Source organism: Callorhinus ursinus, unplaced genomic scaffold, assembly GCF_003265705.2.
Source record: "Callorhinus ursinus isolate GAN/ISIS: 27379988/994484 unplaced genomic scaffold, GSC_fseal_2.0 scaffold34, whole genome shotgun sequence".
Taxonomy (NCBI): Eukaryota; Metazoa; Chordata; class Mammalia; order Carnivora; family Otariidae; genus Callorhinus; species Callorhinus ursinus.
In genome coordinates this window covers 10060375-10072425 of record NW_027397096.1, presented here as the reverse complement: position 1 = coordinate 10072425, position 12051 = coordinate 10060375, and the positions used below count along the sequence as shown (strand labels likewise).

Below are 12051 nucleotides of genomic sequence, written 5' to 3'. Positions count from 1 at the left end.
GAGGTTTCATTAGGTATCTTCTTCATTATGAGTGCAATATAATCAAACACTTATTGGTACAAGGCAGAGAGACCAAGACTAGCTAGCTGCCTAAATATCCCTCAATGAGCTTTAGGAAGCATGAAGGAAACATGAACCGAAAGCCTTCTAGGTGGCAGGTGCTCTTATGTGCTGTTCCATTGAACAAGCGCTCTCAACAACCTCTCAGGTATATATGATGACCCATTTTACAGCTGAGGAAGCCAAGGCCAAGTGATATGCCCAGGATCATAGAACCAGAATGTGAACTTGAGTCTCTCTGTTGCCAGAGCCCACACCCTTTCATTTCTACCACTCTCTCTCAAGGGTAGGGCACTACCTTTCTACTCTTGTCATAATCCAAATTCCTTATTTAGACGACTTCTCCTTGATGAGATAAAAAACAGAAATTAAGGCTTTAAAGGAAAAAAACAAATAAAGCAAAACTCCTGCTGAAAACTTGTGGTTCTTGAATTTACTGAGAGCTTGAATACTTTCCACAGGTATTTACACCTCATACCTTAACTAAAGCTTACAGAGTTAATAAATCATTTTATATTTCTTTGGCATTTTGACTGTAAAACTGCATTTAATAGGCTTCTAGGAACTTGTTTAGCAAGCCCAGGAAATCCCCTGTCCAGGCTCGGGTCTTTAAAAGCCCTTTGAAAGTGGGTTTTACATAGCACTAATCTTTTACTGATGATATTTTGTTCTAAATAATTCCCCTGAATGATAGTGAAGAACATGGGGATGACTTCAAGGTTAAGCAGGAAGATGTTCAGCTGACTTGTCAGTAGATTTCATGCTCATGGCTTTATATAACCTAGTTTTGGTTTTATTCTTGAGAGGTATGGCTTTCAGGGCATTAGCTAAAAAAGCAACACAGGTCAAAAAAAGGAAAGGTAATAAAATCCTCCCATGAAATTTTCTGAAAGAAGAGGCAAGGAAAGTGATAATAAAGTCTCTTAAGCATACACCCTATTCTGCCAGAACTATTAATTAATTAAAATATTTATTTAGTGTACCATTTAAGTGTGTATATATGCAGGATCAAAATAATTTTTCTTCAAAAATATAACAATAGTAACCAAAAAACACTGTCTTTACCACTCAGCCAATTAAGAAAATTTGTAGTAACTGAAAGGCATGGGAAGCAAACAGTCTGAATGGAACAAATTTACAACAAATAATGCAAGAGGCTCACTAATTTTTGACAGAGATGGACAAAGACTACCAAAATTAAAAAACCACTTTCATTAAGAAAAAGTGTTATGAGATGATACAGGCAAACTTTTTTCTTTTTCAACTTTTGAGCAAAAATTTTTTTTGTTCCACAGTGAAGTCCTCAATTTAAGTGTGAAGCATTCAGAACAGGAGATGGCCAGAAGTACTGTGCAATGAGAAATCAGGATTACTGAGAGATCCTTGGAAAGCTATACAAGTTCTGAAGACTTTTATAGCAAGTCACCTCTTTCGGTGCTCAAAAAATCACAGAAACACAGAGAAGAAGAAATGCAGAAGTCTGGACCTATAGTTGTAGTAAATTCCTTCACCCTACCTCATCATCCTGAGACTTCCAATTTTTCCACTAACAGCATTCATGCTTATTCCATCACTAATGTAATTGCTTTCCAGGCATTCTACTAGTGTTATGGGCAAATATCATAATTGAATGTACACAAAGAAAAACCCTCTTAGTGTTCTGGTACCAAAAACCAAAAGAATGCAACATTTCTCAGGAAGAAATTATACCCCTGCTGTGTTCTAATCAGCCAACCATCATCACGACAATCAAAATAATTTGCCTAAATTAGCCAATCAAGACACCCTGCAAATCAGAGAATGTGAAAATCTGCAACAGAAAACATCATAGCTGATTATGATACTAATAATCGTGTTAAAAACCTAATGAGATGAAGAAATTGGAAACTTGCTGGTGCAATTCTCTTTTACCTCAACATGCTGCGAACTAATTATATAGACTGTAATTAAAACAAAAACCCAAACCAAACCTTCTGAAAAACTAATAGTTGATCCACTAGCAAACAAAACTACCAATTTTTTCCCAGCTTTATTGAGATATAATTGACATACCAATTTTTTTTAAAGAAATGAACTACTAACCATAACTATTTTTGATAGTGCGTTCTTCCTTCAGGCCCAAATAATCCAAACCATTTTAAAGTGGGAATCACTCCTACAAAACTGGTAAAACTACAACTATCTCCTAGGTGAGTAATAGCAGAATTTTTTAAATCTCATAAATTCTTTCAAACAAGAAGCAAAAGAAACTTAGATGCAAAACTGATTTTAGAATCTTATCACCATGTTTGGACCTAATGCTTTTGTTTAGGTTGCAAAGGATCAGAAGAAATCCTGAAAATTTGCATTTTAGTACCTCTAACAAAACTGCACTGAAAAAAAAATATGGAAAGCTTCAAAAAGCATAATACATCCCAATCAAACAGCACCTTCTGCTGCACTTTCTGGAATTCTAGATCTGTAATGTGAGTGAAACTGAGAGACTTAAATACTACATAAAACTGGAGAGCTTATTCAGCTACAGAAACTTAAAGACCTTGTTCTTTTGCTTTCAAAGCTTCAATTTTTTTTTTTTAATATGGAGGAGATATTTACAAGGATGGGTTGGCCTCAAACTTTGTGTAAATATCCATGTTAAGCAGTTATTCATTCATGTCCTGTTTTGGGCACCTGATTTAATTAGACAGCCATGGAAACAGCCTGGAGACTCAGCCTCCTTACTGCTGGTGGATAGGGCCAGCCTGGAACGACAGGCTCCGAGTTCTAAGAGAGTCTCCAAGAGACTAAAGGCAGCAGCAGACATTCCAGTGCTCAGCTCTTGGGGGACTGTGGCGATTAGACAAGGAAGTTTTCACAGGCATCTGAAGAAGGACCTAACAATATACACGCTCTCTAAGAATCTCTCCTCTGTCTCACTCATGGGCTGGTTCTGGTTCTGAAGCAGCCAGAGGGCCATGCGATAGCATAGCGGCCTCATTCCACACCAGCCAGTGTTGTACTTGGTAACCTTCCTCCTCTCCTTGCCCCGTCATGTGCACATTCTCTCTTCTATTCAATAGTACAGGGATTTCACAGTGTAGAACAGGGGAGGCTGCATACATCACAGTGGATTACCAAGAAGCCAGAGAGATCAAGGGATTCATCTCTAACACTCCCAGAAAGCTTCCTCTTTTTCACACTACACTAACTATGGGGCAAGCACACATCAGATGACATGACAGAGGCTAAGCATCCTTCATGAATGGCAAGCTACCACCAGCAGAGGAACTCCAGCAGTACCATAAGAGTGAGCCCTGGATTTGTACGAATCCTGCCAAGGTTTGCTGGCTATTGTGGATCCTGGATGGAGCTCAGTAATAGTTGCCCTTGCCCCCTGCATAACCACTAATCATTTCTAAGGAGCCTAACATAAAAGCACCCCAACTCCTCTGCCATTCAATTCTTCAGAGAAAATCCAGTCCACACCTAAACCCTAATGTTCTCTACGTCCTAAAGCAACCTTTCCTACACCTGTGACAAGACACTTCATAATTTAACGGATTTCCCACTTGATGCCACTATAAATAGGAACTGGACAATGATTGCTGGAGAACACCAGCTGCTGGGCTCATTCCCTAGAAGATTTTGCCTATATAAGTCCCTATTTAACCTATTGGATAGCAGAGAGAAAAAAAAACGTTTTAAAGTTGTAGATACACTCTATGACATGACATAGATTCAGAGGTAAGAAAGTACAAAAGAAAAATAATGCATGAGAATTAATCGCTTTGGCTTTTTAGAAGTTTTAGTGGAGGGTTTTAATTTATCACGGAATGCTTATTATAGGAAACCAGTTCTGTGCTATAGACATGAAGACTCCATCTGAACTATTAGGGAAAAGAAAATAACTTTACAAGTTCACTATTATTTCCCAGAATATTATATTACTCCAAAGTCAGTGAGAAATGAAATATCACATTAAGACTTAAGAACCTAGCCCAGGGGCGCCTGGGTGGCTCAGTCAGTTAAGTGTCTGCCTTTGGCTCAGGTCATGATCCTAGAGTCCTGAGATCGAGCCCCACACAGGGCTCCCTGCTTCTGCCTCTCCCTCTGCCTGCAGCTCCCCCTGCTTGTGCTCTCTGTCAAATAAATAAAATCTTAAAAAAAAAAAAAAGAAGAACCTAGCCCAATACTCTTCCCAAACCCAGGTCTCAGCTCTGGCATGTCTACCTTAGTTCTGATCAGCATTTACCAGTCATACTATTTATTCATGGGCTCCCATATTCTATCCCAAGTATCAATTTTATACTTTAAGCTCCTGATTCTTCTTCCTAAAGCCCCAGGGTTCTCTTTAAGCTCCTCATACTTCTCTACTGCCTCCAGTTTCCTATCTAAAGTTATTGATATACATCTGCACTCAGCTTGATTTCCTGACATCGATAACACAGGGGAGCTGTGCAGTCCACAACATTTCCTAAAGCATTTCAGAAAATCTTAGCTCTTTAGGTTGTAGGATAGTGTAGACTAGACCAACAAGGTGAACTGTGAGAAGGAAAACAAAATGTCAAGTACTAGAGACCTAATAAACAAAGCGATAAAAGCAATCACACATAGGTTCTTGAATTTAGAAAGTCCTTTCCAGAATCCCAAATGCTATCTTCATTATTGCAAATGAGCAGTGCTTGAAAACTAACTTAATTATCTTAATCGTTAAAGCAAAACAAAACAAAATTCTTATCAGGAAAATTAAGACTTCCAACCTAATATCTTCTGGAATTTTACTCAGTTGCATTAAGATCAATTTTTAAAGAAATATGTTGACTATAATCAGTCATTTTAGAAAATGACATCCTGATTGCAAACTGAATTTTTGATCTTATGGCTATCATACTGGGTATGATCATGGATATACCATAGTTTAGATGCCAGGCTATTAACTTAGTTCTCTTTTCAACAAAATTGTTAATTCCATAAATACTGATAGTTAACTCAGTTAAACGGGAGAACAAGCAATTTAATGCTTAATTTTATTTATTTCCTGTTCCTAGAATTAACAAAAGAAAAACACCAACTTGGATTCTGTTAAAATATTTTAAATAACAAATGACTGTTTTTCAGAATTGAGAATTCTCAAGAATAGAACTTGAATCCAACTTTGGTAGAGGCCAAGACCCCAAAGTACAATCGGCAGTTGTTTTTTTGTTTTAAAGATTTATTTATTTATTTTAGGGAGCGAGAGGGAGAGCATGCGAGTGCAGAGCGGAGGTGCAGAGGGAGACAGAGACCCAGGCAGACTCTGTGCTGAGCTCAGAGCCTGACAGGGGCTCAACTTCACAATCCTGAGATCACCACCTGAGCCAAAACCAAGAGTCAGACGCCTAACCGACTGTGCCACCCAGGCGCCCCTCAACCGGCAGTTCTTGATTACTGAGTCCCTTATTCACTGTGTACACAGAAGGAATTACTAGTTAGTTCCTACTTCTTCCTTAGTCACTTGGATAAACGCATATGTTCATCCTTAACTACTTCTCAGAGTGATACTGAGAATTCATTATAGGGTTAAAAAAAAAAAACACACCACCAGCTTGCACACTCCTACAGAAATGGAAGATTTTAACACTTTCTATAAGAGAAACCAAACATCAGTTCAGCCCTTTTAAATAACTCACACATATTCTATATATTTAAATAATCAGTGGCAAACAGATAAAACAGTAAGTAATCTTTCATTGTGGTTCCTTTTACTTACATGAAATCTCTGATCCACCTCACAGTTGACCTGTTTTCTGAAATCCTTTCAAATGAACGACAGAAAAGAAGGAAAAACAGAAGCTGGCAATCAGTGATAAAATTAAAAATGAATTAAGTAAAAGGCAATGAGTTAAATTAATGTTTTTTTCTTGATTAAATTTATAGTTATTTATTTGCATAGGTTCTACAATTTAGTATATGATTATAATTCCATATTTTATTTTTATTAAAAGTTCTAGGAGCAGCATAAGACACATTGGAGAGGTATCATTCACGCCAGTACCTTTTGTGCAACCAGGAAAGTAAGGCGCCGTATCCCATGCTCAACCAGGGTAGCTTTCTACAAACAAATATGTAAAACAGAAGACAGATGAGAGATCACTTTTCATCTTCAATTTTACCCCATTTGGTCTTCATAAAGCTCTGATTGGGCAAGCACCCTTTTTGGATCTCTACATCTTGCCTCAGTACCTTCAACTTGCAAATAAACAAATCTCAACCTGGCTCCAATGGAATAGGTCTCATATATTAATCTGGACAAAACTGAAGGAGAACTTTGTAGGGAAGGATCATACGAAGTCACCTAAATTCTCTAAGGACTGATTTACATCAAGGTGGACCATAACACAATTTTTGCTCATAAAATCACACCTGGTGGGCCTGTATTCAACTGTGAAGATTAATAGTGATACAGAAACTAAATGTAATCAGGTAAAGGGAAAAGAAGAAATTTCCATAAACAGAAAATTCAGGTGCTACACTGTTATTTACAGATATTACCTATCATCAGATACTGCATTCCCAGAATTCAACTAAGTCCTGACCTTTTCAGTTCTTCTAAAACATTTTCCCCCTGCTTTACATGAAGGTATTTTTTAAAAAGATTCTCTTTAAAAATTGGTAAAGCATGTTTAACAGGCTTTTAAACTTAGTGGTTATTTACATCTCCACTTGGCACAGGCAAGCAGTATATTAGGAGTCAATAGAGACCAGTGGTTTCAAGATAGACCCTTACATGAGCCTTGGGCCTTCGGATCTAAGCCTTTCTCTATACTGTACTGCTCACTTATGCCTAAAGTAGAGACAAAGAAGCAGGTTAATAAATTAAGTAAGAACATTACTACATCAAAAACTAATGATGTATTGTATGGTGACTAACATAATAAAATAAAATTTTAAAAAAATTAAGTAAGAGACATGCTTTTAAAGGTCCCTAACAAAGAGGGGCTATGTGGCAACAAAAAGAAAGGCAAGTCCACCATCTGAATGGCCTGAGAGAATATACGAGTAACACAAATAGAAAAAAATACGTGGACTTTCACAACCTACATTCAGACTTTAGTTTGATCACATCCCTTGCTATAACCTGAACCAAGAGCTATGTTCATAAGTCAATTCTTAGCTTTCACAATACTATGCATTTTTTACATCCAAATTAGCTTCCTCTTATAAATAAGCACATTCCTGAGCCATTTTCCTCCTACTTCTCCATTTCCACTATGGCACTGCCTAGTAATAAAATTAACAGCATAAACAAAAGATAACTGGAAAAATTAATTTTCTAATAATAAATCCCCAGGCCAAACATGAATAAATTTTGGCTTAATAACATTTAAAAATTATCTGTACTAGCATCTTACCCATTAGTGTAAATAACCAAGTATTGATACTACAATAAGAAAAAACTATTTTAAAAGAACAGAGCCGAATGGGGGTTGTGGTGGTTATCTGTCTTTCAGCATGCTCAGAAACAGAAACGTTTTTGTTTTTTTTTTTTCCCCAACACCAGCAAAGAATTCCACTACAGCCAAGTCCTTCAAAGACAAGCATCAATAGCTGTGTTCTGGCAAGGGAAGAAAATAACTTTAATAATGCCATGATTTAAAATCAAAATTGTTATTGCTTTTAAAATTCCACAAGTGGCTGACAATAACAGCAGAGCAACAGGATTCTGATTACATTGTAATAATGCGGGTCTCACAGCAAGTCCACAGCTATTACCCAGCGATTAGGCGTCAGCACCTGGAGAAACTCCATTTACACTGACTGCTTCAATCTCCTCCACAAGTCATTTACAAATATATGATCCTAATTTCTATGAGAGAAAAAAAGACATGCTGGGACTAGAAGATTATTTGGACAATTCAGATCAACCTATTTGATAGTTTAATGTGTGCTTTAAAAAAAAAAAAACTTTTTCTGAACTGCTAGGAGCATGATCAAGAACTGAAAAACAAAACTAGTTATGACTTCAGTTTTTTTTTTAATTGCTTTTCCTTCCTTTTTATGTTTTTTCCCCCAAAACAAGGAGGTGAAAATGCCAAATATTCCTAGATAAGCACAGTACCTGATGCAGTGAATAGCTTTTGTAGGCTCAGAATGTCAGCACAGTGTACCCTTAGCCTTCCAAAAAGCCATACAAAAGATGCTAGATTTCTCTGCGCCTCAGTTTATAAGTTTGGTAAAGGGAAAAGGCAATTTCCTATTGCCAGTTAATGTTACAAATATATGTAGTGAAAATAAGGAAACTGCTTCTTTAAATCAACATGTGATGATATAGAAGACTTGGATATGAGGGTAATAAAAAGCCTAAAGTTGAGGTCAGAACAAACAAATATCGTCAATTAGTGCCTCAAAACCTGGGAAGAAACGGCCACAGATTATTTCATCAAGCAGCAGAGTCAGCAGCCACGCACAACATTAGGTCTCTTCCAGCTGAGGTTACCTTGGTCACTGGTCTCAGGTTAATTTTAGGCAGTCACTAGTCCAGGGCAAGAAGGAAGGTAAATTTCTAAAGAAAAATTCTCGGGCATTGTCCCGTACCTTCATTTCTCTGGAAATACCTTTTCCTCATGTTGGCCACTACAATCTCCCAGTCAGTTTATGTGCTGTGAGTGTATAATGGATTAAATGCTAAAGCTCATGTGAAGCACAGAGTGACCATCTCTTCCTGAGTATCTACCACTAGCATGATGTGAATGCCTATGGAACTAATTGTTTATAATGCAAAATTAAATTTTAAAAAACATCTACTGACTTCTTTCTTTATAATAAGCACTATGAGCTAGATGTTTTCCATTCAAAGAAAGCACATGGGTCTTGTCATTAAGGGCAGATGAAGAGAGGTGTTTTGACATCTATCATGTCACATTGAAATACAACTGCATTAAATCACTAGAATCCTAAAAAAGAAAACAAAGTAATAGAACTGCAGATTATTATTTGAGCATGCATAACCATTCCCTCCAACTAGACTATAAGCAACTTCAGGGCCAAGAATGTATTATTTCCTAAAGCACCTAGATCTGAGCCCCTTCGAGCTGGCATCACAAGGCTCCCCTCTTTCCCTCCTTTCCTCCTGCTTGTTTTAAGAGCTGTCTCAAACTTTATCTTTCATGAGGACTTCTTTGAGTAGCCCTCACTAAAATGTACTTTTCTTCCTTGCATTTCTAATTCGTCAGCATACATTTATTAGCAGTAATAACGCTTTTTATTTATAAAGAACTTCTATGTAAATTTTTTTCATTTGCACCTTATCACAATCCCATGGGCCTGGATTAGTCAGGAATTAACTCTACCGTGCACGTGGGGAAAATTTCAAGCTCAAGTAGATTAAGGCTCCTTGAGCACCTGCTGGTAAATTATATAACAAAAACTAGAATTTAAGGCATGTCACATCATGTATCGTGAGGGTGAGAGAACCATTGCTGAGTGGGAGAAAAACTTGATAAGGGGGCATTTTGGACATTTAATTTTGTGGGAGTAGGCAGAATGGAAACTGGGGGAAGAACGAGGGGAATATAGGTGGATCACAAGTAAGCCTGTTGCCATGCCTCAGATGTGAGGCAAGAGTTTACACTAGAGTGATGGCAGTCCAGAATTAAGAAACTGAGAAAGGGTAATAGACACTGCAAAGAAAAACCTCACAGACCTTGGTGACTGGCCAGGTAGAAATAAACAAGTATAGATTGTGGGTAGAGGGGTAGATTAATGGAACAGCAAGGAAAGGAAGAAGTCAATGATTTCTGAATGACCAGGAGAGTAAAGGGTTTGGTTATTGGGGTTTGTTTTGTTTTTTTTTGATGGGGGGCGAGGGTTGGGGGAGTCATATAGAGGTGAAGGAAAAAGATGGAAATTTAGGTTTAAACTATGACATTTGATGTCAACACAAGATATCCAAGGGACACAAAATCGAAAAGAGGATGGAAGTGTAACTGATATTTTCAAGGGAGGCAAGAGAAGGACATGGAAGGAAACTCAGGGGAGTTTGGGCCTAGACATGTGGAGTAAAGTCACCAAAGGTAAATATTCAGCAGGTGAATGGAAGTTCAAGACAGCTCTGGAAAAGATTTAGGGACACAACTTACTTTCCTTAAAACATTTTGAACACTTGAGGTCTATATTTCTTGACGTAAGACATTCATTACTATTAAATCACTTTGGAATTTTACCCCTACAGGCAGAACTATGTAAAAGACATAGCCATTATCAGTGACAGGCCTAATAAGTAGCGACTGATAAAAGGATGGGTAGGATACACCAGCAAGAAAGCGACCACCATCTATTTCCACCCAACCAAGGACTTACATTTTGTTGGGTAAACTCTCTGAACATAGCTGCCAGTCCGTCATCCTCAATATCACAGTCAGTCTTGATAGCCACATTCAGAATGTGAATTGGTTCATCCCTGGGGACCTGTAACTCAAGAACACAAGACAAAGAAATTTAGGAAGCCGGCTAATACCAAGGCAGAGAGAAGTTACAATACTAGGTAGAATACCTGAAAAAGAGATACACCCCACAGGACATTCTGGTTTGCCCACTAGTACGAATAAGCAAATTGAAACCATTGCCCAGCATCCACAACAGAGAGTAAATTAAGTAAAACACCTAGCTTTTCAAAGATAAGGCAGTAAAGCCATTAACTAGAGGTGGCCTCAAATCTTGACTTGACATGAACTTGAAGACCACCATATCCTCAACTTTTTCGCCAATAAAATGGGAATGAAATCATTTGCCACATTTCTTCACAGAATGTGAAGCAAAATGAGTGAAAGAAAGCCATCTGAACATATTCTCACATAATATATTTCCTAACAATTTATCAAACAGTGGAAGTATCAAACCATGGGAAAATAACCTCATGGGAAAAAACAGAATCATCTGTTTACTGAGAAATGAAAAGAAGGGATTTAATAAAACAACAAAGTTTTAAACAAAATGCCTCTTACTTTCTGCTCTCTAAAGTCCACAATTCCCTGAATACTACAATAGTAGCATTCTGCAAACATACAAGCCATTGCTAAGAATTACAGCTACCACAGCTCAAGTCTTTAAAACAACATTCAGAGACTCAGAGGCAGCTGCAATGGGTCTAGCTGAGCCCATTTGCTATTCTCACTATGGATTCCAAGATTAATACAGGTTTTTTTTTTTAGGTTAGAATTTATATTCCATCTGCCCCCCAAAATACTTTGATGAGGCATATAAAACTAATATAAAGTAGGGTAAAAAGATGAATTCTTCCCTATAATGTTCCAAAGTCAGAAAGATAGCATATACTACAAATCTTGTGTCTAAAATAACAAAGCAGTTTCCCAAAGGGCACACTATACCTTGTCTTCATCGTATAGAGACGTGTGACCGGCCTCAGGGAATGTGGGGCTTTGGGGTGGGGAATCGCAGAAGCAGCCCATCACTTCATCAAAGATCCTAAAAAAATACCAGGGGAACACCCACCATGAAAACCAAAGAGCAGAGAACTAACGCTGCCATTGCCAGTCTGGTCCACAAGAAGCATCTATCCTACTCTGTGCTCAATAGTCAACTGAACAGAATCACCAGTGGCTGGAGGTGACATGCAAAATTTCACCAAGTGGCAGAAATTAGGAGGATAGATTGTTTAAACTTTAATAAACCATATATATTTTTTCTTTTAAAAAAAAGAATGATCTACAGCTTTCTTTCCCCCCCCCACGTGTAAGCTATGAGCACCGCTGTCATCATCAGTCTTAAAGTAACAGAAAGAGCCTGGGACTAGAGCAGTGACAGACCAATGTAATTACCCCTCCCCCTAGGGTAATGCATCAGTATCTATCAAGAGATAGATGCTGAATGCATTTAATCAAAAGATGTATCGTCTCTGGTGGGGCTCACTCTGGTGTTGTGTTTAATTTCTCCTGACATTTCACTCATCACAGAGCAGACAGCTTCTTCTGTTAGCTCCTAAGGAAAAGATGGTTTTTGTTTGTTTCTTTTTTT

The 12051-nt window shown here is 37.8% G+C and overlaps 1 protein-coding gene across 11 annotated transcripts in view; it reads right to left on the bottom strand.

Moving 5' to 3' along the window:
* Positions 1-12051, bottom strand: part of ACACA (acetyl-CoA carboxylase alpha) — a 294702-nt gene that overhangs the window by 104070 nt on the left and 178581 nt on the right. For 9 of the 11 annotated variants that reach the window (XM_073879472.1, XM_073879473.1, XM_073879471.1 and 6 more), the window contains 4 exons: positions 11406-11502; positions 10378-10485; positions 6074-6130; positions 5789-5833 (listed from right to left, as the gene is read on the bottom strand). In XM_073879472.1, coding sequence (XP_073735573.1) covers positions 5789-5833; positions 6074-6130; positions 10378-10485; positions 11406-11502 — 307 coding nt within the window. The remainder of the gene's footprint in view (positions 1-5788; positions 5834-6073; positions 6131-10377; positions 10486-11405; positions 11503-12051) is intronic. The other 2 variants (XM_073879476.1, XM_073879475.1) reach the window with 1 other exon arrangement.